The sequence below is a fragment of the Hemitrygon akajei genome, chromosome 7, assembly GCF_048418815.1.
Source record: "Hemitrygon akajei chromosome 7, sHemAka1.3, whole genome shotgun sequence".
NCBI classification, from domain to species: Eukaryota; Metazoa; Chordata; class Chondrichthyes; order Myliobatiformes; family Dasyatidae; genus Hemitrygon; species Hemitrygon akajei.
In genome coordinates this window covers 36107768-36135622 of record NC_133130.1, presented here as the reverse complement: position 1 = coordinate 36135622, position 27855 = coordinate 36107768, and the positions used below count along the sequence as shown (strand labels likewise).

Genomic DNA, 27855 nt, shown 5'->3' with positions numbered 1-27855 from the left:
TTGAAAGGGTGCAGCATTTAATTCTGCTTTACAAGATAAGAGCAATTTTGGGCCCCTTATCTAAGAAAAGTTGTGCTGGTATTGGAGACTGTCCAGAGGAGGTTCACAAAAATGATTCCAGGAATGAAAGGGTTAACATGTGAGGAGTGTTTGATGGCTCTGTGCCCGTACTCAGTGGAGTTTAGAAGAATGAGGAGGGATCTCATTGAAACCTGTGGAATATTGAAAAGCCTAGATGGAGTGGATGTGGAATAGATGCTTCCTTTAGTGGGGGAGTCTAGGTTCAGAGGGAATAGAGGGACATACCTTTAGAAGTGATATGAGTAGGATTTTTTTTTTGCCAGAGGGTGGTGAATCTGTGAAATTCGTTGCCACAGATGGCTATGAAAGCCAAGTCATCCGATATACTCAAAACAGGTCGATGAGGAGAATGAGTGAGAGGAATAATAAATTAGCTATGATAGAATGGCAAAGCAGACTCAATGGGCTGAATGGCCTAATTCTGCTCCTTTGTTTTGTGGTCTAAACACAAGAGATTCTGCACATGCTGGAAATCTAGAGTAACATGCACAAAATGCTGGAGGAACTTGGCAGGTCAGGCAGTATCTATGGAAAGGAATAAACAGTAATAAACAATTGATATTTTTGTCTGAGACCCTTCATCAGGACTTACTAAAGTCCATGTTTATTATAACTGCTGTCCTGCCCTTATCAAATCTCTGTTACCTCTTCACGGAATCAAATCAATTTAGTCATGCTGGGTCTGTCCTTGACAAAGCCATGTTGGTTGTCTCCAATTTGCCTATCCAAGTGGTCATTAATCCTGGCCCTCAGAATTTTTTCCAGTATCTTCCCTACCACTGAAGTTGGGCTCACCTTAACTACAGTTAACAGGTTTTTCCCTGATGCCTCTCTTGAAAAGCGGAACCACATTTGCTGTCCTTTAATCACCTGGTAGCCCGTATGTTCAGTGGAGATATACAGATATCACTCAAAGCCCCAGCAAACTCTTCCCCTGCTTCCCAGAGCAGTCTGGGAGCCTGGGGCAAATCAAATCCAGTTTCAGGTGTTTATCCATTTTAAGCCCACCAGCGCATTGATTACCTCATCTTTATTTATCAAGACCTCCTCCAGACTTCCACCTACCCTTCCACTGAATCCTCCAACGACAAAGTCTGTTCCTTTGTGAGTACCAATGAAAGGTATTCATTTAGGACCTTGCCTATATCTTCTGGCTCATGCAATGATTGATACCACTATTTCTGTTGTTATCATGATAGAAAGCCAGAGAATAAGACAGGATGCAAGATCGTGGATAGAAATAGATAACATGACCAGAGATTATTAGAAAAAGATGTTTCTTTTTTAAACTGGTGGAAAATGAGCAATTCTCCAGCTGTCACAACTAGAAACACAACTTTGATTGATTTATTAATGGATGTACAGAACACATTACTAAATTCACAGCTGACAAAAATAGGGAAGCCGACTGAAATGTGAGGAGGACGGTAATAGACTTCAAGTTGACGTGGACAGGCTGATGGAATTGGTGAATAGATAGAATATAAAAGTTAATGATTATAAGTGTGAAGTGTTACATTTTGTTAGAAAGAAAAAGTTAAGACAACATAATCTAAAGGGAGCAATTCTGGCAGAACTGGGAGATCTGGAGGTACATGTGCAAAGTTCCTTTAAGGGACAGGGCAGGTTGAGCAAGTGGTTAAACAACCTAGTGGCAGCCTGGACTACATAAACAGAGGTACAGATTTCAAGGGCATGTAAGTCATCATGAACCTATATAAAACAATGGTTTGTTCGCAAGTGTAGTATTATGTCCAGCTTTAGCTGTTATAATTTATGGAAGGTGCTAAGGTTTTATAGAGGGTGCAGAGGGAATTCACTGAAATGATTCTGAGCATAGGGGACTTTACTCAAATGGACAATGCAAAGAAGCTACCGTTATTCTCCTTGTGACAGAAGTTGTTGCAGGTGATTTGCTAGTGGTCTTTAAAGTCATGAATGTTATGGGCAAAGCAAACTGGAAGGAACACTAATGAGAACAAGTCAATGTAGAATGAAAGTGGTAGGCAGAAGAATCTGAATAAGGTGAGGTAAAGTGATTGAATTTCCGGGGTAATAGTCGAGGCAGATTCAATTCTAACATTCTAAAAGTAGGTAGATAATTAGCTGAAAGGAAACAAATTGCAAGGCTTTGGAGGAGAGAGCTTGGAGAGTGAGCCTGTAGGTTTTCATTAAAAAACACAGGGCGGCATTTTATGTGTAAAAAAACTACATCAACTCATTTATTGAACACCAGAAAAACTGAACACAAAATGCGATAAGAAGTCCTTCTCATAATTACCTCATCGAATCAGACCAGCCTCTTAAAAGTGAACCCCAACCCAATATCAGAGATTGTGAATTCTGCATGTTTCCACCAGTTCCATCACCCCACACAGGCCCACCCAGAATTCACTAAGACCGGCATTGCGAGCCTGTCCAGAGTTTGGATGAGCTGCCCGGCTCCGGCCCCATGTTCCATGGGGGGAGGAATAGCAGGAGCCTCTGGCTCGTCCAGGGGTGTGTTGACACACTCACTGTCACATTGTGATGATGACACCATTGCGTTGTGCTGGTAGCAGAATCCTTCAAATCTTGGTGGGCCGGTTTAAGGCGATCTACTGAAACACATTCAGGTTTACCCCTCTTATCTATGATAAAAGGCTTTTCCCTGCACTCCAAAATGTGGAACGGGCCATCGTAAGGGAGTCTAAGGGGATGCTGGTGCGCATCATGACAGACAAAAATATCAAGGTGCAATGTAGGTCTACAGGAACCCAAGAACACTGTTCACCATGAATAGGAATAGGTGCAAAGGAATTGAATTTACTGAGGAGGGTGGAACACTGTTGAAAGGCCAAGCAAGCATTTGTGGCGTCAGGAATACAATCACCTGGCACTCGTAATGGCTGCCAATATAAAAACTCAGCCATGAGCAACTGAAGGTCCTCTTTTGGAGCCGTTCTGAGCCTCAGCAGGACCCACAGGAGACAATCGTGCCAACACTCACCTGTCAGGGAAGCCCTCAGAGCAGCCTTTAAGGAGCGGTGAAATGGCTCCACAGGCCACTGGACTGCAGAGCCATTGCCGTGGTCTGATGTAGCCCTACACCGAGGTTCTGGGCCATCACAGCCCAGAGGTCTGAAATGACTTGAGGATCATGGTCAGAGGAAATATCAGATGGGTGCCAAACCGAGCAACCCAGGTGCTGATGAACACCCGAACCATGTTAGAGGGTCGACCTCTGACATCCTGGTGGTATGGTCTACCATGGTAAGGAGGTGCATGAAGCTATGGAAGGGAGGACGAGGACCAACAAGACCCACATTGATATGGTCAAACCTTCACTCAGGGACCTCAAAAGGTGCCAATGGCGCCTGGACACGATGGTTAATTTTTGCCCGTTGACTCTCCACACAGGCTGCAGTCCAATCATGCACGTCCTTTCTAAGGCTGTGCCACACAAACTTTAGTGCAAAAAGTTTCTGTGAGGCCTCCTGGCCTGGATGTGAGAGGTTATGTATGGAGTCAAAACCAGTCCGCCTCCAGTTTGCGGGTACTATGGGGCAAGGGTGACCAGTGGAGATATCGTACAGTACAGAAATCCCAAATTCCCTAAACTTAATGTTAGCCAACTGCAGGCCTGTGACCACTGTTTGTTAAACCTGGACCTCTTGCATGCACCTATATGTACGGCTCAATGGCTGACCTTTGAGAAGCTATCAGCCACAGCACTCTTTTTCCCCTTGATATGTTGTATATCAGTTGTGAACTCTGATATGTAGGCCAGTTGGTGTTGCTGCTGTGCAGACCGAGGGTCTGATATTTTGGCTATCACATGCACAAAGGGTTTGTGGTCAATGAATGCGACCCTCTAAAAAGAAATAAAAATGGCAGATGGAGACTGAGAACGTCACGATCGAACGTGCTGTATTTCTTTTCGGGGAGAAGAAGATGTCGGTTGAAGAAGGTGAGTGGATGCCACACGCCTCTGACCAACCGTTCGTGCACAGCACCCACAGGATAGTTTGACGCATCAGTAGTAATGGCCATAGAAGCATTGGGGACCAGCTGCGCTAGTCGGAAAGAGCTTGTTTAATGGCATCAAATGTTCTGGTCAAGTCTGCTGACCAGTCAAGCACGTGATTGGGGTATAGCCTTTAAGCGCACTGTGCAGGGAAAGCATAAATTCAGCAGCTCGCAGAATGAAGCAGTGATAGAAATTCACCAGGTCTCAAAACTCCTGTGGTATTTCAGTAGTGCAGGGCAGTGAGAAATCCATAGTAGTGCCTACTTTTGATGGGTGGGGTTTCACACCTTCTGCAGAGATGCAATGGCCAAGAAAGTCAATGGCAACCCAAACTGGTATTTCACAGATTTTATAATCAACCTGTGTTGGCTTAAACGCTCAAAAGGTATGCAGAGATGTGATACGTGTTCAGATTTGGATGCACCGGTGACAAGTATGTCATCCAGGTAATCAAAAAATAAATCTATGTCTTTGAATATAGAGTCCATCAGCCGTTCAAAAGTCTGCGCTGCATTTTTCAGCCCAAACAGCATGTGCAGAAACTCAAAGAGGCCAAACAGGCTTATTACAGCCATTTTGGGAATATCATCCAGGCACACGGGCACCTGAGGGTAGCCCCTAACTAGATCGACTTTGGAAAAAATTAACTTCCCAGCTAAGCGTGCTGAAAAGTCCTGGATGTGTGGGGCCACGTAATGATCAGAGAGTGGTGGCCTCATTAAGGTGTCGGTACTTGCCACATGGGTGGCAACCACCCACGGACTTAGGAATCATATTCAGGGGCAATGCCCAGAGCTTTGACCAGCGGCCAATCCAGACATCAGACGTTTGGAGAGAAGGGGACTTCAATCAGGTCCGTGGCCTGAAAATAAAAGGCAGAGGTGGGTCGTGACAGCATGATAAATCTTTAATCAGTGGCCAACAGGTATTTTGGATTAATTAGTAAGAGCAAATTGAAGGAAAGCAGGGACAAGTGCAGCGGCTGTTGTCTGAGTGGACATAGTCAGAGTGGTGATCTTAAGGCTTTAGTTCTTCAAGGCTTCAGTGAAGAGAGACTTCACTCCGGGAAAGCAAAGAGAAGACAAAAATCAAATTGTTTTCCTTCTCTTCTTTATACCTGCTCAGCTATGTAGACATGTCAGGTAGGTTAGTGCAATGCTCCTGTTGGAGGACGTGAAAAAGTAGGGAGGTCTCCAGTGTCCCTGTCGACTACAACAGCGAGAAGTGCATCCAGCTGCAGCTTCTAACAATGGCATTAAGGAGTTGGAGCTGGAACTGGATGAACTCCAGATCATTTGGGAGGCTGAAGGGATGATAGATAGGATGTAGAGGGAGCGAGTTACACCCAAGGTGCAGGACACAGGAAACTGGGTAACAGTCAGGTAGGGGGAAGGGAATAAGGAGCCAGTGCAGAGTAACCCTGTGGCCAACCCCCTCAACAACAGGTTTTCACTTTGGACACTGTCGGAGGGATGACCTAACAGGGGAAAGTCACAGTGGTTGTGTCTCTGGCACTGAGTCTGCCTCTGTGACTCAGACAGGAAGGAGGAAGAAGAGGCACGCTGTGGTGATAGGGGATTTGTTACCATTCAGGTTAGGGGAAAGGACACGAGGTTCTGTGAGTGAGAACGAGATTCCCAGATGGTATGTTGCCTCCCAAGTGCCAGGGTCCAAGATATCTTGGATTGAGTCCTCAGCATTCTTAAGTGGGAGGGTGAACATCCAGAAGTTATAGTCCACGTAGGTACCAATGACATGTACTCCCTCCATCGGGAGTACAGGGAGTTCAGTGCTAAGTTAAAGGGCAGGATCTCCAGGGCCGTGACCTCAGAATTGCTATCCGTGCCACGTACTAGTGAGGCCAGAACTAGGAAGATTATACAATTTAATGCATGACTGAGGAGTTGGTGTAGGAGGGAGGGCATAAGATATTTGGATCATTGGGCTCTCTTCCAGTGAAGGTGGGACCTGTACAGCAGGGACGGTTTGCAGCTGAACTGGAGGAAGAGTTAGAAGATTGGAAAGCTTTCAAAAACCAATAGAAGACAACTAAAAATGTCATTAAGAAAGTAAAGATGGAATAGTAAGCTAGCCAATAGTAGTAAAGAGGATACCAAAAGTTTATTCAGATTACATGAAGTGTAAAAGAGAAGTGAGAGTGGAAATTGGACCATTGGAAAGTGATGCTGGAGAGGCAGTAATGGGAGACAATGAAATAGTGGAGGAACTGAATAAGTATTTTGCATTGGTCTTCACTGTGGAATACACTAGCGGTATGGTGGAAGTTCCAAGCATCAGGGGACATGAAATGTGTGAAGTTACCAAACTAGAGAGAAGGTTCTTGGGAAACTGAAAGGTCTGCAGGTAGATAAGTCATCTGGACCAGATGGTGTACACCTTGGAGTTCTGAAAGAGGAGGCTGAAGAGATTCTGGAAGCATTAGTAATGATCTTTCAAGAATCACTAGATTCTGGAATGGTTCTGGAAGACTGGAAAATTGCAAATGTCACTCCACTCTTCAAGAAGGGAGAGAGAAAAAAAGAAATGAAACCATAGGTCAGTTAGTCTGACCTCAGTAGTTGGCGAGATGTTGGAGCCAATTATTAAGAATGAGGTCTTAGGTTATTTGGAGGCACATGATAAAATAGGCTGTAGTCAGCATGGTTTCCTCAAGGGAAAATACTGCCTGACAAATCTGTTGGAATTCTTTAAAGAAGTAGCAAGCAGGATAGACAAAGGAGAATCAGTTGATGCTGCGTACTTGGATTTTCAGAGGGCCTTTGACAAGGTGCCACACGAGGCTGCTTAACAAGCTACAAGCCCATGGTACTACAGGAAAGATTCTAGCAAGGATAAAGCAGTGGCTGATTGGCAGGAAGCAAAGATTGGGAATAGAGGGAACATTTTCTGACTGGCTACCGGTGACTAGTGGTGTTCCACAGGGGTCTGTGTTGGGACTGATTCTTTTTACGTTATATGTCAATGATTTAGATGATGGAATTGATGGCTTTGTTGCAAAGTTTGCAGACAAAATGAAGGCAGGTGAAGGGGCAAGTAATTTTGAGGAAGTAGAGAGGCTACAGAAGGGCTTAAGCAGATTAGGAGAATGGGCAAAGAAATGGCAGATGGAATACAATGTTGGGAAGTGTATGGTCATGCACTTCAGTAGAATAAATGCAAAGACTGACTATTTTCTGAATGGAGAGAAAATACAAAAAACTGAGATGCAAAGGTACTTGGGAGTTCTTGTGCAGGATTCACTAAAGGTTAATTTGCAGTTTGAGTAGTGGTGAGGAAGGCAAATGCGATGTTCACTTCACTGGTGAGGCCTCACTTGGAATATTGTGAGCAGGTTTGGGCCCTTTATCTTAGAAAGAATGTGCTGAAACTGGAGAGGGTTCAAAGGAGGTTCACGAAAATGATCAACACACACAAAAGGCTGGCAGAACTTGGCAGGCCAGGCAGCACCTTTGGAAAAGTGTACAGTTGATGTTTCAGGTTGAAATACTTTGGCAGGACTGGTGCTGAAGGGTTTTGGCCTGAAGCGTCAACTGTACTCTTTTCCATAGATGCTGCCTGGCCTGCTGCGTTCCTCCAGCATTTTGTGTGTGTTATTCGGATTTCCTGCATTTACAGATTAGCTCTTGTTTGTTTCATGAAAATGATTGCAGGATTGAATGCCTTGTCATAAGAAGACCGTTTGATAGCCCTGGGCCTGTAGGCACTAGAGTCCAGAAGAATGAGGGATGACCTCATTGAAACCTATTGAATGGTGAAAGGCCTTGATAGAGTGGATGTGGAGAGGATGTTTCCTATGGTGGGAGAGACTAAGACCAGAGAACACAGCCCCAGAATAGATGGGTGTCCTTTTAGAATGGAGATGAGGAGGAATTTCTTTAGCCAGAGAGTGGTGAATCTGTGGAATTCTTCGCCACAGGCAACTGTGGAGGCCAAGTCTTTATGTATATATTTAAGGCAATGGTTGATAGATTCTTGATTGGTCAGGGCATGAAAGGATATAAGGAGAAGGCAGGAGATTGCCACTGAGAGGAAATTTGGATCAGCCATGATGAAATGATGAAACAGACTCAATGGGCCAAATGGCCTAATTCTGCTCCTGTATTATATGGTTTTATTTGACCAGCATACAATGCCAAATCTTTCCATGTTGGCAAACTCAACCTTCACGTTTGTTGGCTTTTCTGGGTCCAGTCTATGCATGCAGGCGTGGACTGGAGGGCTAATGTAGAAATGTGGTGCTCAACTCCATGTTTTGTGACTGTAGTGGAGAATGTGGGCTTAGTGAAGCTCTGGAATTCACCCTGCAGTCGAGGAAACTCACATAAGGTGGTGCTGGCACTAGACAGGGTTGTTGTGGGGAGCAGGGTAGCGACCCAAAGTCCTTGTCATCCACAAGCCAGCAGTTCTTAAGATCGGCTAATAGTCATTGGGCACACAGGAAATCTGCACAAGCAGAGGTCTAGCCACTTTAGCCAGGACAAAGTCCCATGTGTAATGTTAGCCTCTGAAGCACAGCATCACCTGTCATGTCCTGTATGTCTGGATCCTGCTGCTGTTGGCAGCCTCCAGCGAGGATGCGTGTCTCTTTGCCTTCTCAATGGGTGATGTTGGCAGCATACTCACATGAGCAACAGGACGTATTGCCCTGAAGGGGTGTCTGTAATGAGCAGTAAATGACCCTGGCAGCTGGAACCCATGGTGTTCACGGATCTCTGATGTCCCAATGCACTGGCACCGTCGAGGCTGCAAGCTGGTCGGCATTTCCTAGTGGTCGTACCAAAGCGAGTATGGTAAAAACACATCCCCAGATTCATCTGTTATGCAGTCACAGGCATCCTTGTGGGCCTTGCTGACTGGGCTTATTGAAGTAGAGAAAGGAGAAGTAATGACACAAAGCTGCCTAGCTGAGTGTAGACTATCTTAGCAAGCTCCCTATGGTCCTTCATGGGTGCATTAGCGAGGGCAATGTGAACTGGATCAGGCATTTGCCGCATGAAGAGTTCTTTAAAAATAAAACAAGGGTGGTGATTTCCCAGGAGAGACAGCATGTGGTCCTTTAGCTCCAAAGGCCCAGCATTGCCGAGACCAGCTAAGGAGAGCAACTGTTCGGCTCATTCAGATTCCAATAGTTCGGAGCCGTGGAACTGCTGAGGGATGCTGCCACATAGAAATATTTAGTGTTGCCGGCGGTGATTTCTCACAGCGCGAATTGCGCCTCGACTTGTACAAACCAAGTGACAGCATTTTGCTCCCAAATCTCCAGCAGTTTCAAAGCACCTGCGCTAGTCCTAGAGCATGAGGTCACCAATGGAGGTTTTGAAAAATAAAATGGATTGAATGATGTCCTTCCATACTACCGCCATGCTGAGATTCCATGAAATGACTTTGACATGCATACTTCGCTTGAATTTGTTGGGCAGTTCAGTGAATGCCTTCATGGTGAATCTGTACCTGATGCGTGGTACCAAAAATTGGCTTCTTTGCTCATGGAGTTCAGAGTTCCTCCAGTTCAAGAATCTTGCATGATATCCATCTGCCTTCCAGGCTAAAATAGTCCATAGCAAAAATGCCTGCACTGCATGGAACTTGCAAGACCAACTGACTGTGTAACTCTACCTGTAAAAGTCCTGCTAAGCCAGTGAGCAGTGGTTTGAGCAATCCAAACCACTGAAATTAACATGAGCATTGCTCACCGTAAGTTATAGAGTCATAGAAAAGCACAGCACAGAAACAGACCCTTCAGCCCATCTAGACCATGCCAACTCATTTAAACTGCCTATCCCATCGACTTTCACCCAGACCATAGCCCTCCATATCCCTGCCATCCATGTACCTTTCCAAACTTCTCTTTGACGTTGAAATCGAGCTTGTGTGCACCACTTACGCTGGCAGCTCATTCTACACTCTCACAACCCTCGTGATTGTGACCCTCACAGTCTTGTCATTTAAAAGGCCCAATTAGCCAGTTTGAGCCATACTCCCAAAGTGTTCACCTTACTTCATTAACCCAGTCCTCTGACCACTTCCAAATGCACTACTTCCTATGAAATTCAAACTGATTGTGATTCTGAAGAAAACTTACCGGAGCAATTTTTTCCATCACCATTAAAGCCACTCAGACATGTGCACTGATAACCTCCCACACTGTTGATGCAATGAGCAAGCTGGTGACACTCGTGGGCTGTGGTGGAGCATTCATCAATATCTGTTGGTCCAAGGAGAATGAAAGTGATTTTTAAAATATATTAACATTCTGCAATATTTTGTGCCAGCATCCACATGGGAACAAATTGCACAGTACATGCCCTCTGACCCACGATATGGTGCTGAGCTATATAAAGAAACTTCAAAACATACAGTGAAAAGCGCCAATGATCAGTCCAGTGCAAAGCAAGCTTCCAGCGCCTGTAACTTACAACCGCTTACTAATCCATACGTCGTTGGAATGTGGGAGGAAAATGTACAAACTCCTTTCAGACAGCAGCAGGAATTGAACCTCAGTCACCGGTGCTTGCCACTATGCATGATAAACCTAACCTTTCTTTCCTACACTGCCCATTTTGTTTATATCCATCTTCCTATCTATCAATCTTTTAGATGTCCCTATTGTATCGGACTCTACCACCACCCATCGCAATATGTTCCAGGCACCAATCACTCTCAGTGTGAGAAGCTTACCTCTAACATCTCCCCTAAACCTCCCTCCATTTACTTTAAAGGGATGTCCTCTGGTATTGGCCAGTGCTGTCTGTCCAGTCTGTCAATGACTCTCATAATCTTACACACCTCTATCATCCTCCTTCTCTCCAAAGAGAAAAGCCCTAGCTTGCTCAACCTAACCTCATTAGACATGTTCTCTAATTCAGGCAGCATCCAGGAAAATCTCCTCTCCACCCTCTCGAAAGTTTCTCCATATTTCCTATAATAAGGTGACCAGAACTGAACACAATCTTCCAAATGTGGTCCAACAAGCACTTTATAGAGTGGCAACATTACCCTGCAAGCTCTTGAACTCAGTCCTGCAGCTAACAAAGACCAACACATTATACACCTTCTCAACCACCCTTTCAACTTGCATGGCAATTTGATGGATCTGTGGACTTGGACCCCAAGATCCCTCTGTTCTTCCACACTGCCACAGACCTTGCACTCTGCCCTCAAGTTGAATCTTCCAAAGTGTATCACTTCACCCTTTTTCTAACTTCAATAAATGTGGTCATCAAATATCCTGTTGCCTGTATCGAACCCACATGAGGCCCTGGTGGTGCTCACTGACTAACTGCGGCCAAATTTGCCAATGACGGGAAAGCAAATTGTAAGGAAGCCTCAAAATATCTGTGGAGGGATACAGATAGGGAAGCAAGTGGGAAAATTCTGGCAGATGGACTGTAATGCAAGGAAATGTCAGATTATCCAGTTGAGTAGGAAGAATAGAAGAGCTGAGTATTGTTTAAACACACTCAGTGACCAATGTATTAGAATAAAGGGTGCCACTGAGTGTATTTCTGTGAGTCCGCGGTCTTCTCCTGCTCTAGCAGTTCAACATGTTGTGCACTCAGAACAGCTCTTCTGCACACCGCTGTTGTAATGAGTATTTATTTGAGTCACTGTTACCTTCCTGTTAACTTGGACCACTCTCGCCACTCTCCTCTGACCTCTCTGTCTAACAAAGCATTCTCTCCCACAGAACTACCACTCACTGGATGCTTTTTGTTTTTCGCACCATACTTTGTGAACTGTAGAGACTGTTGTGTGTAAAAATCTCAGGAGATCAGCAGTTTCTGAGATACTCAAAATACCCGGTCTGGTGCCTATGATCACTCCATGGTCAAAGTCACTCCAATCACATTTCTTTCCCATTCTGATGTTTGGTCCAAACAACTGAACTTTGACCACGTCTGCATGCTTTTATGCATTGAGCTGCTGCCACATGATTGGCGGATTAGATACTTGAATTAACAGTCAGATGTGCAGGTCTACCTAATAAAGTGGCCATTGAGTGTAGCTAATGTACAAAATAAATTTATTATCGAAGTACATATATGTCACCATATACAACCCTGAGGTTCGTTTTCTTACAGGCATACTCAGTCAATCCAGTAACCATAATAGAATCAACAAAAGGCTGCACCCAACAGGACAGACAACCAGTGTGCAAAAGACAACAAACTGTGCAAATACAAAAGGAAAAAGAGGAAATGGTAATAAATAAATAATCAATAAGTATTAGGAACATGAGAAGAAATGTCCTTGAAAGTGAATCCATATATAATGGGAACAGTCCAGTGATAGAGCAAGAGAAGTTGAGTGATGTTAACCCCTCTGGTTCAAGAGCCTGATGTTTGAAGGGTAATAACAGTTCCTGAACCTGGTGATGTGAGTCCTGACGCTCCTGTATATTCTTCCTGATGTCAACAGAGAGAAGAGAGTATGGCCTGGGTGGTGGAACTCCCTGATAATGGATGCTGTTTTCTGCAACAACGCTCCGTGTAGATGTGCTCAGTGGTGTGGAGGGATTTACCCATGACGGACTGGGCTGTATCCATTACTTTTTGTAGGATTTTCTGTTCAAGGGCATTTCTACCAGGCTATGATGTAACCAGTCAATATACTGTCTACCATACATCTACAGAATTTTGTCAAAGTGTTAGATATCATGCTGAATCTTTGCAGACTTCTAAGGAAGTAGAGGGGCAATCCTTTCTTCGTGATTGCCCTTACAATTTGGGCCCAGGACAGGATCTCTGAAATGATAATACTAAGGAATTTAAAGTTGCTGGCCTACTCCACCTCTGATCCCACAGTGAGGACTGGTTTGCTCCTTCTAAAGCCAGTAACCAGCTCCTTGGTCTTGCTAACATTGAGTGAGATGTTGCTGTGGTACCACTCGGCCTGATTTTCATTCTCCTTCCTATATGCTGATTTGTCACCAACCTTGATTCAGCCAACCACAGTGGTGTTGCCAGCAAACTTAAATACGGCATTGGAGCTCTGCTTAGCCACACAGTCATAGGTGTGAAGTAGGCAGAGCAGGCAGCTATGCACATAGCCTTGTGGTGTAGCTGTGCTGATGGAGATTGTAGAGTTGTTGTTTCCAGTCTGAATTGACTAGGTTCTGCAAGTGAGGAAAGAGTGTTGCAGTGGAAAGTGATCTGGTGTCCTTCTATATGAAACATAAAAAATTAGCATGAGGGTAAAGGGAGGAACTAGGAATGCAAATGACTTGCCGTAAAGGGAATGGAGTACCCAATAATGAAATTTTGTTACAACTGCACAGGCCATTAACAAGGTCATATCTGGAGTACTACATATAATTTTGGACTCTTTATTTAAGGGAGAGACAATTCAGAGAAGTTTCAGTAGACTGGTTCATGGGATGAAGTCATAGCCTTATAAGAGAAAATTGAGCAAGATGGGTCTTTATTTATTGGAATTTAGTAGAATGAGAAATGATCTTTTCGAAACATGTAAGATTCTTAACAGATGACAAAGCTCAGAGGATATTTTCAGAGTAAGGGGTTACCTATTTATCCTAATTTTAGGTTTTTTTTATCACTGGTTGCCATCGCTTCTGCTCCCTTGGTCTGAATCTTTGTAATTCTCCACATAACCTTCCTCACTTTAAAGTTCTTAAAATTCTTTCATCTCCCAGAACATCTTCCTTTGTTAAGTTATGTCAAGCTTTGTTTAAAGCTGTCCTATGAGGTAGCTTTGAATGGCAATGAATAGACAATAGATGCAGGAATAGGCCATTCGGCCCTTCAATCCAGCACCGCCATTCAATGTGATGATGGTTGATCATCCACAATCAGTACCCCGTTCCTGCCTTCTCCCCATATCCCTTGGCTCCGCTATCTTTAAGAGCTCTATCTAACTCTTTCTTGAAAGCATCCAGAGAATTGGCCTCCACTGCCTTCTGAGGCAGAGCATTCCATAGATCCACAACTCTCTGGGTGAAAAAGTTTTTCCTCAACTCCAATCTAAATGGCATACCCCTTATTCTTAAACTGTGGCCTCTGGTTCTGGACTCCCCCAACATCAAGAACATGCTTCCTGCCTCCAGCGTGTCCAATCCCTTAATAATCTTATATGTTTCAATCAGATCCCCTCTCATCCTTCTAAATTCCAGTGTATTCAAGCCCAGTCACTCCAATCTTTCAACATATGACAGTCCCACCATCCCGGGAATTATCCTTGTGAACTTACACTGCACTCCCTCAATAGCAAAAAATTCCTTCCTCAAATTTGGAGACCAAAACTAAATACAATACTCCAGGTGTGGTCTCACCAGGGCCCTGTAGAACTGCAGAAGGACCTCTTTGCTCCTCTGCTCAACTCCCCTTGTTATGAAGGCCAACATGCCATTAGCTTTCTTCACTGCCTGCTGTACCTGCATGCTTACTTTCAGTGACTGATGAACAAGGACACCTAGATCTCGTTGTACTTCCCCTTTTCCTAACTTGACACCATTCAGATAGTAACCTGCCTTCCTGTTCTTGCCACCAAAGTGGATAGCCTCACATTTATCCACATTAAACTGCATCTGCCATGCATCTGCCCACTCACCCAACCTGTCCAAGTCACCCTGCAATCTCCTAACATCTTCCTCATATTTCACACTGCCACCCAGTTTTGTGTCATCTGCAAATTTGCTAATGTTACTTTTAATCCCTTCATCTAAATCATTAATGTATATTATAAATAGCTGCGGTTCCAGCACAGAGCCTTGCGGTACCCCATTAGTCACTGCCTGCCATTCTGAAAGGGACCCATTAATCCCTACTCTTTGTTTCCTGTCTGCCAAACAATTTTCTATCCATGTCAGTACCCTACTCCCAATACCATGTGCTCTAATTTTGCCCACTAATCTCCAATGTGGGACCTTATCAAAGGCTTTCTGAAGGTCCAGGTACACTACATCCACTGGCTCTCCCTTGTCCATTTTCATAGTTACATCCTCAAAAAATTCCAGATGATTAGTCAAGCATGATTTCCCCTTCGTAAATCCATGCTGACTGGGACTGATCCTGTTACTGCTATCCAAATGTGCCGCTATTTCATCTTTTATAATTGACTCCAGCATCTTCCCCACCACTGATGTCAGGCTAACTGGTCTATAATTCCCTGTTTTCTCTCTCCCTCCTTTCTTAAAAAGTGGGATAACATTAGCTCTCCTCCAATCCTCAGGAACTGATCCTGAATCTATAGAACATTGGAAAATGATTACCAATGCATCCACAATTTCTAAAGCCACCTCCTTAAGTACCCTGGAATGCAGACCATCAGGACCTGGGGATTTATCAGCTTTCAGTCCCATCAGTCTACCCAACACCATTTTCTGCCTAATGTGAATTTCCTTCAGTTCCTCCGTTACCCTAGGTCCTCTGGCCACTATTACATCTGGGAGATTGTATGTGTCTTCCCTTGTGAAGACAGATCCAAAGTACCTGTTCAACTGTATGTAATTAGTTTTGCTACAACAAGTGTATGGGACATTGGAAAAAAGTTGAATTTCCCCATGGGGATGAATAAAGTATCTATCTATCTATCTATCTATCTATCTATCTAACTCGTCTGCCATTTCCTTGTTCCCCATAATAAATTCACTCATTTCTGCCTTCAAGGGCCCAGCTTTGGTCTTAATTAATTTTTTCCTCTTCATATACCTAAAGAAGCTTTTACTATCCTCCTTTATATTCTTGGCTAGCTTACCTTCATACCTCATCCTTTCTCCCCGTATGGCCTTTTTAGTTATCTTCTGCTGCTCTTTAAAAGTTTCCCAATCCTCTGGCTTCCTGCTCATCTTTGCTATGTTATACTTCTCTCTGAGTGTGTTGCCATTTTATCTGATTTTAGAGGAACAGCATGGTAACAGGCTCTCCCAGCCCAACGAGCCTGCACCACCCAATTACACACATGTAACCAATTAACCAACTAACCTGTACATCTTTTTTAACTTACAAACCCTTACTAATCCATACATCTTTGGAATGTGGGAGTTAATCCATACAGTCATGGGAAGGCTATACAAACTCCATACAGTCAGTGGCAGAATTGAACCTGGGTAACTGATGTTGTGTTAGCATGATGCTAACCGCTACGCTACTTTGCCACCCTTTTTGCTGCAGTAAAAAGCTATGTGAATGTAACTTCTGTAACTTATGCCATAAATCTCTTTCATAGAAATTGCAAATAGCAAAAAAACAAGTTGTAATAATAATTACATACCTGTGCAGGAAGATCCATTCTTTTGGAAGCCCATTGTACAGACACAACTATATGAACCAGGTACGTTTACACAATCCATGTGAGCGCCTAGACAAATATTTTCCTCTCTGCATTCATCTACATCAGCACAATTTAAATTATCGCCCTGAAAGCCAATATCACAAACACATTGATATCTGCTGCCAGCCAGATGGCATAATGCCCACTCATGGCAAGGTGGAAAGCAATTATCACTCGGTGACATGCAAGTGCTATTGACTACCAAAGTACCATTGGAACAAGAGCAAACATATGATCCCAGTGAATTGAGGCAAATGGTGCCTGAGGGACAAGTATTGTTTAGGCTGCATTCATTTATATCTTCGCAATGCTGATCAACCTCTCTGAAGCCCTCTTGGCATTGGCAGATGTAACTTCCTGCAGTATTGATGCACAAAGCATTTATATGACAAACGTTTGGGGAGTTGCATTCATCTACGTCTTTGCAAATAAAGCCATTTCCTTCAAAGCCCAGAGTGCACTCACAGATAAATGAACCAAAAGCGTTTGAACACAAAGCATTTTGATCACATGGATTGTTCAGACATTCATCAATGTCATTACAACTAATGCCATTTGCCTTTGAAAAGCCGGATTTGCACTGACAATGGTAAGACCCAAATGTATTGATACACTGTTCGTTGGACTGACATGGTGTACTGATTGTCCTGCATTCATCAATGTCTCCACAACTGGTGTCATTTATAAGCTGGAATCCATCACGGCATGCACAAAGGAAAGATCCCAGCGTGTTCATACACGTTGCATTGGTCAAACAGCCGCCATTATTAAAAATGCATTCATTAATATCCTCACAGTGTAAATTTCCATCACCAGAAAAACCTCTTTTGCACGTGCATGTGTAAGTTCCAATTTGGTTGGTGCAAATGCCATTTGAGTGACATCCTCCATTGTTTAGTAGGCATTCATCAATATCATTGCATACGGTACCATTTCCACTATAACCTCCATTGCAACTGCAGGAGAAGGACCCTTGGACATTGTTGCAAGTGGCTTGACTGTCGCAAACACCAGTAGAGCATTCATCCAGATCAACACATTCATTGCCATTCAGGGTAAACCCAACACCACAATCGCAATGATAGGAACCCTCGGTGTTAACACAGGAAGACGCAGCAGGGCAGTCTGCGATCCCATTGCACTCATCAACATCAGAACAGGTGATCCCATCTCCTGTGAACCCCACGGTGCAGTTACAAACATAGCTGCCCAAGTAGTTCTGACATGTTGCTTGAGGATGGCAATCATTTGAGCCAGCACATTCATTGATGTCCACACATGTCAATCCATTTCCTGCAAATCCTGTCTTGCATTCACAGCTGTATGAACCTGGCAGATTGACGCAGTTCGAAAATGGGCTGCAGAACTGACGAGCACACTCATCGATGTCAGTGCATCTGTTATCGCGTACATAGAAACCCGTGGAACAAGTGCACTGGTAGGAGCCCGGTAGATTCTTGCATCCTGTCCATCCTTGCACCTGAGAACAGATACCTGGCATCTGTGCACATTCATCTATGTCCAAGCACAGGTACAATCCAATTCCTCTGTATCCTTCATTGCAGGTGCAGATATATGAGCCATAAGTGTTGGTGCATGTTGCACTCCAGTGACAGGTGCCAGGCTTTGAACACTCATCTACATCACTGCAGGTGAACCCATTGCCAGAGAACCCAACCTTACATCGGCAAGTCCGACTGCCGGCTGTATTGAAACAAGTGGCATTATTGTGACAGCCCCCATTGTTGGTAACACACTCATCCACGTCGTTGCAGTCAATCCCATTTCCAGTGTACCCAGATTTGCACAGGCAGTTATAAGAACCTACATTATTTACACAAGTTGCCTTTCTGTGGCAATTATGTACATTTTCTGCACACTCGTCGATGTCTGTGCACTGTGTTCCATTTCCGAGAAAACCGGCTTTGCATATGCAATGGTAGCTTCCATCAACTGTGTTCTGGCAGTCGGCATGCACGTGGCATACTAGATCTGTGTTGCCACATTTATTCACATCAGCTGAAATGTAATGGAAATACATTAATCCAATAGAATTATTGTCTTTTATAATATAAAACACCACTACAATATTTTAATGCAAAAATCTGTCTTCTTTAAAATTACTGCAGTAAGCATAAAATCATTCCAGGTAAGTATTCAAGTAGAAACAGGATTAGCTCTGTCTGTGATGGATTTGCTTATTGATTATAATTGCAGATACTAATCAAATTAAAATAGCTTATCTGAAGTGTATTGTGCTGTAGGTTCAATGCAGTCTTTTAAAAGCAGAATTAAATCATTAAATCATAAGACCATAAGATGAAGAGCAGAATTAGGCCATTTGGCCTATTGAGTTTGCTCTGCCATTCCATCATGGCTACTTTATTATCCCTCTCAACCCCATTCTCCTGCCTTTTCCCCATAAGCTTTGATGTCCTGATTAATTAAGGCATCAACCTCTGCCTTTAAACTTATCCAATGGCTTGGCCTGCACAGCAAGAGTGGCAATGACTTCCGCAGATTCACCACCCTCTGGCTAAAGAAATTTTTCCTCATCCCTGAGCTAGATGGACATCTTTCAATTTTGAGGCTGTGCCCTTTTGTTTTGGACACCTCCACTATCGCAAACATCTTCATCCACTTTTTCTAGACCTTTCAGTATTCGATAGGTTGCAATGTGATCCGCCCTCATTCTTCTAAACTCCAGCGACTACAAACCCAGAGCTTTCAAACACTCTTCATGTTAACCCTTGCATCCTAAATGCATCAGCAGTTCATTCCACATTTGCATCACCCTCTGAGTGAAGAAATTCCCCTTCAGATTCTCCTTAAATAGTTCACCTTTCACCCTAGATCTATGGCTCCTAGTTCTGTTCTCACTCAAACTGCAGGTAAAAAGCCTGCTTGCATTCACCCTATCTATACCCCTCATAATTTTGTATAGCTCTATAAGATCTCTCCTCATTCTCCTGTATTCCAGGGAATGAAGTCCTAACCTATTCAGTATTTCAGGTCCTCAAATCCCAGCAACATCCTTATAAATTTTGTAAATGTAAAATAATTTGTCTTGGAGCAAATCTGGAGATGGGAATCTACCATATCAAAGATTCCAGAAGTATGTGAGCAGTGCTGGTTTCAATGCATCCACATCATCCATTACTTTCTTTTGAGGTGTCACCAATGGTCAAAGACTCATCCTTGACTCCAGGGGTCCAGCAAGGTTGATCTTCCAAATCAAATGGCATAAAGATTGGACAATTAGGAACCTGGGGAAAATATTCAAGATGCGGCCTCCCACTCAAGAAAATCAATACCACAAGTAAAATGTTTATAAAACACACTTTTGCTGTCTTCCTCACAGATGTTACATCACCATTGAAATGCATGTCATGTCTCCTGTGCCCAGTCTAATATGCACAAGTTCCATCATCAGATTAAGTGAAGGGAATGTCAGAATATTTGTGCACCGCTGCTCCAGTACACAAGAGGTTCACTGGCTGGAATTTCCACAACAGGATTAACATGCCAAAATCCTGAATAATCTTGCATTTACTTAGTTAAGTGCTGTCAGATTGTTGAAGAAAAGCTGGCATTTGGTAACTGTCAACTGTTTATTTCCCTCCATAGATGCTGCCTGACCTGCTGAGTTCCTCCAGCATTCTGTTTGTGTTGTTCAAGATTTCTGACATCTGCAGAATATATTGTGTCACCATATTTCCCAAAGTAAATCTATGTCAAATTTTGATTGTTAATACTCCTATGAAATGCCTTGGGATATTTTGTTACGTAAAAGCTGTTTTTAAATAGAGTTCTGGCTACACAGATTGTACTGTATAACCAGATAACATAGTTGTTAAATCACATTGTAATATCTGAAATAAAATAAAATCAGTCTCCTACCTGCTAATAATGTGAATATGTTCATCCAAAAGAGTATTCCACAAAATATGACAGTGCTGTAAAAAAGGAAGATAATGTATCTGAACAATAAATTTGATTCACTCTGGAGAAATGTAGAGATGTTTTTAGAGATATCAATGATCGTAAGAAGATACAGTTTATGAACAATAGGCCTTACATAAATTTGCTACTTTTAAAAATAACATAATCATGAATTGTTTACTGCTTTTATGTTTTTACCTACATGAATATCTCAAGGCCTAAAATTCTACTCTTATTCTCTGGGACTCTCTCTATAAATTCTTCAAATTGCTAGCAGAATTACCACGAATAGAGAGTCCAGCCTGTTGTTTTCTTGCTGAATGGACCTTGTATGCCACTTTAAGTCTGCTGTTAATAGTTGCCTCTTGGTATCACACTCAATAGATGGCTGAGCACCTTTTCGCTGCCTTCCCTTCAGCTGTCTGACCTAGACTAGGGCCATGGAGTCATGCATCCTAAAGCATCATGTCCAGACCAGTACCTAGGTTTAGCCTTCAACGCTTTCTGCTTTGTCAATTCAATGCTCATCTAAATATTTCTTAAATGTTGCAAAACCACCAGCCTCTACTATCTTCTCTAAAGTTTCTTTAAATATTGTACCTACTTTTAATAGTCTGTTTGATATTGCATTAAATTTCTCGTTATTGACTCACCGTTTCTTGCAAATTTGAGCCTCCATCAGTTAATAGCTTTCAACATCTGTATATACTTCACCCCAGTATTTTGAAATGATAAATTATGTTCCCAGTGATGATTTCAATATACAATCCACCTATAAGGTGAGAGAATATCACAGATTATTAATTATTTGGTAGACTTTATAAGACTAAAATGTTATTGATTATACTTTTTGGAACTTATTTTCCATTGTCCCTTTTAATTGTCTAAGCAGGACAGACTTCAGACTAGAAGTCTTGAATATCAAAACAGAGCAAGGTCACAAATACAAGATCAGATTTCACTACTCTTCAGGTGATCCCTTATAAAGGCCAGTACTTTTTAACAGTTTGAGCTCACAATTCACAAGCTGTCTTTCATAATTCAAATCTATTTCTATATATTGTATTTCATTATTAATATTTTAATCTAATGATTTAGTTTAAATTGTCATCTTGATAATTTTAATTCCATTTACATACATTGTTAATATGTTAAAAGTCTTTTTACATGCAGTATTTCCATCAAAATGAAACATTTTAACTTCCTGTTCGAAGTGTAACTTAGTAGTGTGGAAGATAGTGTGTTGTTTGAGAATTTATGCATGTGAGTGTTGGGTGTAAGTTTGCATTAGTGAGTGAGAGAAAGATGCAGTGGAGATTAAATGAGAGGATGTAATACATCTGGATTGTGGCAGATGTAAAAAGGGTGAAATGTGTGCATACAAAAGAAAGTGAGAAACAAGGAACTGTAAGTTTCTCAGAAGAAACAGGGCCAAGAGTTGACAAAAAAGAGAGTGCTGTAATCATAAGCTTTGATCAGAAGCATGTTTTACATTCAGCACGTTATGCTTCCCTGCCCACTTCATCTAAAAGTACGTTACCAGCCTGTTACAGCAACAGCTGGCCACTGGACCAGCACTTGGAAATCATTCACATCATCGGCTCTCTTTAATATTAGAGTTGGATTAAATTGCAGATAAGTGGAGCATAACTAGACTGTAACACAGCATTCCAACAGTAATGGAAGAAATGGTCACCATCATTAAAATGTATTCCTACTTCAAAATAAAGCTTCTTCTCCAAATATTTTGTCAATATCAGAAACAGAATCTCCACTGAGTGCCATAATGTTTTCCAGTAACAATAATTTCTACATCAATATGCAGGTGTTCTATGGTAACAAATGCCTGACTTGTGGGCACTCCTACAAAGAAACAAGTTTCCATCATGTTATTAAGTTTAAAAGTCTGATATACAGCAGGTATAATTTCACCTCTCTCCATTTCTAATAATTGCTCTTTCTATGTGTATGTGCTTTCGATGCCATCCATTACAATACTGTAGAGTCATGTCTACAGCATCCAGTGATATTTTCCAACTTATGGATAAAATTGATTTTGTCAAAATGGAACACATTTATTATCCTGGGATGGCCTGTATATATTTAATTCACTCTAGATGCAGAACAGTTCTAAAAATCTTACACTTCTTACCTTTGACTTGAAGAAAACATTACAATGTGGTTGATTTCCTCATTAGTAGCCCTGGAACGCATTTTAAAATTACTTGTTAAAGTCATAGAGACATACAGCACAGGAACAGACCCTTCAGCTAACTATGACTAGCTGACCAAGTATCCTTCTATACCTATCCCACTTACCAGCACTTTGTATGCCTTAGCTATTCAAATCCTTGTCTAATATGTTTATAATGCTGTCTTCGCCACAAGACGGGATGGGAGGATGTGTGGGGCAACTCTGGAGCCACACTAACAGTCTAGTGATAATGTCCGGAACTCTTCTACTGAAAGACGATGGCATCTCACACCAAATGGTTACTGATCGGTATGTAAGAAGTGATCGGAAAAAGTAACCTTTTATTTGTTAACAATTCTCGGAGTCCAGAAATTATATTGCCTTTAAAAGCATACAGTATCTCTGACAGGAGATAGGCAGGAGGTTCCATGGGCAGGAACGAGATTCCCAGATAGTATATTATCTTCCAGGTGTCAGAGTCCGGGACATCTCAGATCGAATCCATAGCATTGTTGGGGGGAGGGGGACTAGCCGGAGGTCGTAGTCCACCTCAGTATCAATGACTCGGGTATGAAGGATGACAAGGTGCCTCCAGGGTGGTGATCTTAGGATTGCCACATGCTAGTGAGGCTAGAAATAGGAAGGTGATATAGTTTAACACGTAGCTAAGGAGATGGTGCAGGATGGAGGGCTTCAGATTTTTGAATCATTGGACTCTCTTCCGGGGAAGGTGGGACCCACACAAATGGGACGGGTTTGTATGTGAACTGATGGGATCCAATATCCTTGCGGAAAGTTTCTGAGAGATTGTTGGGGGGATTTAAACTAGAGCTGTGGGGGTGGTGGGGGATGGAAATGGGATGCAGAGTGCCAGGGCAGTTAGTGGATGTTAAGCAAAGACAGGAACTGAAAGGTTGAGCATGAAGGGATTAAAGTTCTGAGTTACATTTATTTCAGTATTATACAAAATCCAGATAAACTCAGACCGTGGATCAGCACATGGACTATGGTAGTGAGCTGTTAGTATCTAGTTTCTAGCTTCATCACACTGAGCAGCAACGCACCCCACCCAGGGCTGTGAGCTCAGCCCGCTGCTTTTCACGCTGCTGATGTATGACTGTACTGCTAGATCCAGCTCAAAGCAAATCGCGAAGTTCGCTGATAGCACAACAGTGGCTGGCCTCGTTGACAATGATGACGAGACGGCGTACAGAGAGGAGGTAGAGCAGCTTGAAGAATGGTGTGAGCACAACAAATTGAGTTTCAACGTGGACAAGACTAAGGAGATGACTAGAGTCATAGTGTCATAGAGAAATACAACACAAAAACAGGACCTTCAGCCCATCTAGTACCCCCTGGTTTGGAGAGATGATGTCTCATTTCCATATACATTATAGGGTTATATACATACATATAGTTAAATGATAAAAAAACTTGACTTGATCTAGTCCATATTGAAAGCATTTAAATGCCTGCTCCCATTGACCTCCACTGAGACCATGGCCCTCCATACCTCAACTATCCATGTACCTATCCAGGTTTTCACTTAAATGTTGAAATTGAACCCACATACACCACTTGTGCTGGCTGCTCATTCCACACACTCACAACCCTCTGAGTGAAGAAGTTTCCTTTCATGTTCCCCGTTAACTTTTCACTGTTCACCTTAACCTATGACCTCTTGTTGGACCACACAGCTTCTGTAGACTCTGTGTCCATCCCTTGAGGAAATACAGAGGCAAAACATTTATTTAAGATCTCCCTAACTGTTTTGGCTCCACACATGGGTTACCATTCTGGTCTTCCAGAGGATCGATTTTGTCCCTTGCAATCCCTTAGCTCTGGACATATCTGTAGATTCTCTGAGGATTTTCCTTCACCTTATCTGCTAGAGCAACTTCATGCCTTCTCTTAGCCCTCCTGATTTCCCTCTTTAATGTTCTCTTGCATTTCTTATACTCCATAAGCACCTCATTTCTTCCTACCTGCCTATACCTGTTATGCACCTACTTTTTTCTCTTAACCAGGGCCTTAATATCTCTTGAAAACCGAGGTTCCCTACACTTGTTATTTTTACTTTTTATTCTGACAGGTGCATACATGCTTTGTACTCTTAAAATTTCTCTTTTGATGGCTTTCTACTTACCAAGTATGCCTTTGCCAGAAAACAGCCAGTCCCAATCCACACTCATCAAATCATTTCTGATACCATCAAAATGTGCCTTTCTCCAATTTAGAATCTCAACCCGTCGACTAGACCTATAGTTTTGTATATTTACTTTGAAACTAATGGCATTGTGGTCACTAGTTGCTAAGTGCTCCCCTACACAAACTTCTGTCACCTGCCCTGTCTCATTCCCTAATAGCAGATTCAGTATCGCACACCCATTGGGAGTTCCACGTACTGATTAAGGAAACTTTCCTGAACACATTTGACAAACACTATCCCAACTTGTCCTTCTACAGTGTGGGAGTCCCAGTCAATATGCGTAAAGTTAAAATCTTATGTTTCTTGCAACAGTCTGCAACCTCTCTGCAAATTTGTTCCTCTAAATCCCTCGGACTGTTAGATGGCCTGTAATATAGCCCCCTTAACCTGGTCATGCTTTTCTTATTTCTCATTTCCACCCATAATGCCTCACTAGACAAGTTCTCCAGTCTCTCTTGACAAAGCATCGCTCTGACATTTTCCTGACTAGAAATGCCACCCCTCACCCTTTAATCCCTCCTGCTCTGTCTTGTCTAAAACAACAGAGCCCTGGAATATTGAGCTGCCAGTCCTGCCACTCCTGCAAGCAAGTTTCATTGATGATTACATTATGGTAATTCCAGGTGTTGATCCATACTCTGAGCTCAACTGCCTTTCCAACAATGCTTCTTGTATGAAATATAGGCAGCTCAGGACTCTAGTTGCACCATACTCAACCTTTTGACCTCTGACTTTTTCTGAAATCTCACCAACATCAGCCTCCACAACCTCTCCACTAACTGTTCTAGCACTCTGGTTCCCATCCCCCTGCAACTCTAGTTTAAGCCCCACCAGCATTAACAAACTGTCCTGCTAGGGTATTAGTCCCCCTCCATTTCTGCTGCAAACCATCCCTTCTGTACCGGTCCCACTTCCCTGGAAGAGAGCCCAATGATCCAAAAATCTTATGCCCTCCCTCCTACACCAACTCCTTAGCCACATATTAAACTTCGTATTTCTGGCCTCACTAGCACGTGGCATGGGTAACAATCCTGAGATCACAACCCTTCAGCTCCTACCTTTAACCTAGCACCTTACCCCCTGAAATCCCTTTGTAGAACTTTGTCACTTGTCCTACCCGTGTCATTGATACCTACATGGACCATGACCTCTGGCTGCTCACCCTCCACTTAGAATGCTGAGAACATGATCCAAGATACCCTGGTTCCTGGCACCTGGGAGGTAACATACCATCCGGGAATCTCGTTCTCACCCACAGAACCTCCTTTCTGTTCCCCTATCCAACTAATCCCATATCACCTCTTCTCCCCATTTCCCTTCTGAGTCACAGAGCCAGACAGTGCCAGAGACCTGACCGCTGTGACTTTCCTCTGCTAGGTCACCCCCCAAAATATTATCTAAAGTTGTTGAGGGGGATGGCCACAGGGTTACTCTGCACTGGCTCCTTAACCCCTTTCCCCTTCCTGACTGTCACCCAGTTTCCTGTGTCCTGCACCTTGGGTGACTGTGGACTTTGGGAACGTGCAGGCTGACCACTCCGCAATGCACATACACGGCTCCTCCACGGAGAGAGTTAGGAACGCCTAGTTTCTGGGAGTGCACATAATGGGCGATCTCACCTGGTCCCTCAACACCTCCTCTTTAGTCAAGAAAGCACAGCAGCATCTCCACTCCCTCAGGAGATTGAGGTGAGTGAGGCTCCCCCCCATCCCCACCCCCCAAATCTAACCAATTTTTACAGGAGCACTATTGAGAGTGCCTCGACCAGCTGCATCACCATCTGGTAGGGGAATAGCAAGGCACCAGATTATAAGACCTTAGAGAGCATTGTGAGTGTTGAGAGGATAATAGGGGTCCCTCTTCCACCCGTCTGAGATTTTTATCAGGAGCGCTATTTATGCAGGGCCTTAGCATTGTCAATGATCCCTCCCATCCATCCCACAGTCTCTTTGATCCACTACCATCAGGCAGGAGATACCATAGCATTAGGACAAGGACTGTTAAGATAGGAAACAGCTTCTTCCACCAAATCGTGAGACAACTGAACTCCTACCATTAAGAAAGGTCTCATCATACTTAACCCCATACATCTGCCCTCTCACCATACCCCTTTATGCCCTGGCCAATCAGGATTCTTTAAATATACCCACAGACTTGGCCTCCACTCCAGAGCATTCACAGATTCACCACTCCGACTAAAAAAACGTCCTCCTTGCTTCTATTCTAAAAGGTCACCCCTCAATTTGAGGCCGTGTCTTCTAGTTCTGGATACCTCCACCAGAGGAAACATTTGCTCCACATTCACTTTATCTAGTCCTTTCAACATTTGGTAGATTTCAATGAGATCCCCACGCATTCTTCTAAATTTCAGTGAGTACAGGCCCAAAGCTCTTAATCCCTTTAATCCCAGAATCATCCTCTCTTCAGTGATAACACATCCTTGGAGCCCAAAACTGTTGACAATACTCCAAATGCAGCCTGACTAATGTCTTACAAAGCTTCAGCATTATCTCCTTGTTTTTATATTCTATTCCCCTTGAAATAAATGCCAACATTGCACTTGCCTTCTTTACCATAGATTCATCCTGTGTTAACCTTCTGGGAGTCTTGCACAAGGACTCCTAAGTCCCTTTACACCTCTGATGTTTGGATTTTCTCCCCTTGTAGATAATAGTCTGCACTATTGTCGCTTTTACCAAAATGCATTATCAAACATTTCCCAAAACTGTATCCCATCCGTCACTTTTTTGTCCATTCCTCCAATTTGTCTAGGTCCTGCTGCAATTGCATTGTTTCCTCAGCACTACCTACCCCTCCTCCTATCTTCGAATCTTCCACAAACTTTGCCACAAAGCCAACAATTCCATTATCCAAATCACAGATAAGCAATGTGAAAAGTAGTGGTCTCAAAACTGACTCCTGAGGAACATCACTAGTCACTGGCAGCCAACCAGAAAAGGCTCCCTTTATTCCCACTCACTGCCTCCTGCCTGTCAGCCATTCCTCTATCCCTGCCAGTATATTTCCTGTAATGCCATAGGATTTTATCCTGTCAAGCAGCCTCATGTGAGGCATCTTATCAAATGCCTTCTGAAAATATAAGTAAATAAC

At 43.1% G+C, this 27855-nt stretch overlaps 2 protein-coding genes across 3 annotated transcripts in view; both read right to left on the bottom strand.

The window, feature by feature from the left end:
- LOC140730348 (mucin-4) overlaps nucleotides 1–16689 on the bottom strand; it is a 96000-nt gene extending 79311 nt beyond the window's left edge. The window contains exons 1-2 of one of the 2 annotated variants that reach the window (XM_073050638.1): nucleotides 16340–16689; nucleotides 10194–10316 (exon numbers count right to left, since the gene is read on the bottom strand). In XM_073050638.1, the coding sequence (XP_072906739.1) occupies nucleotides 10194–10316; nucleotides 16340–16583 (367 nt within the window). In that variant the 5' untranslated portion in view covers nucleotides 16584–16689. Of the gene's footprint in view, nucleotides 1–8734; nucleotides 8836–10193; nucleotides 10317–16339 lie in introns of those variants that run through there. The other variant, XM_073050640.1, reaches the window with a different exon arrangement.
- LOC140730122 (uncharacterized) overlaps nucleotides 16598–27855 on the bottom strand; it is a 34704-nt gene continuing 23446 nt past the window's right edge. The window contains exons 2-6 of the mRNA XM_073050258.1: nucleotides 22494–22544; nucleotides 20995–21113; nucleotides 20300–20355; nucleotides 16794–18418; nucleotides 16598–16660 (exon numbers count right to left, since the gene is read on the bottom strand). Of these exons, the coding sequence (XP_072906359.1) occupies nucleotides 16598–16660; nucleotides 16794–18418; nucleotides 20300–20355; nucleotides 20995–21020 (1770 nt within the window). The 5' untranslated portion in view covers nucleotides 21021–21113; nucleotides 22494–22544. The remainder of the gene's footprint in view (nucleotides 16661–16793; nucleotides 18419–20299; nucleotides 20356–20994; nucleotides 21114–22493; nucleotides 22545–27855) is intronic.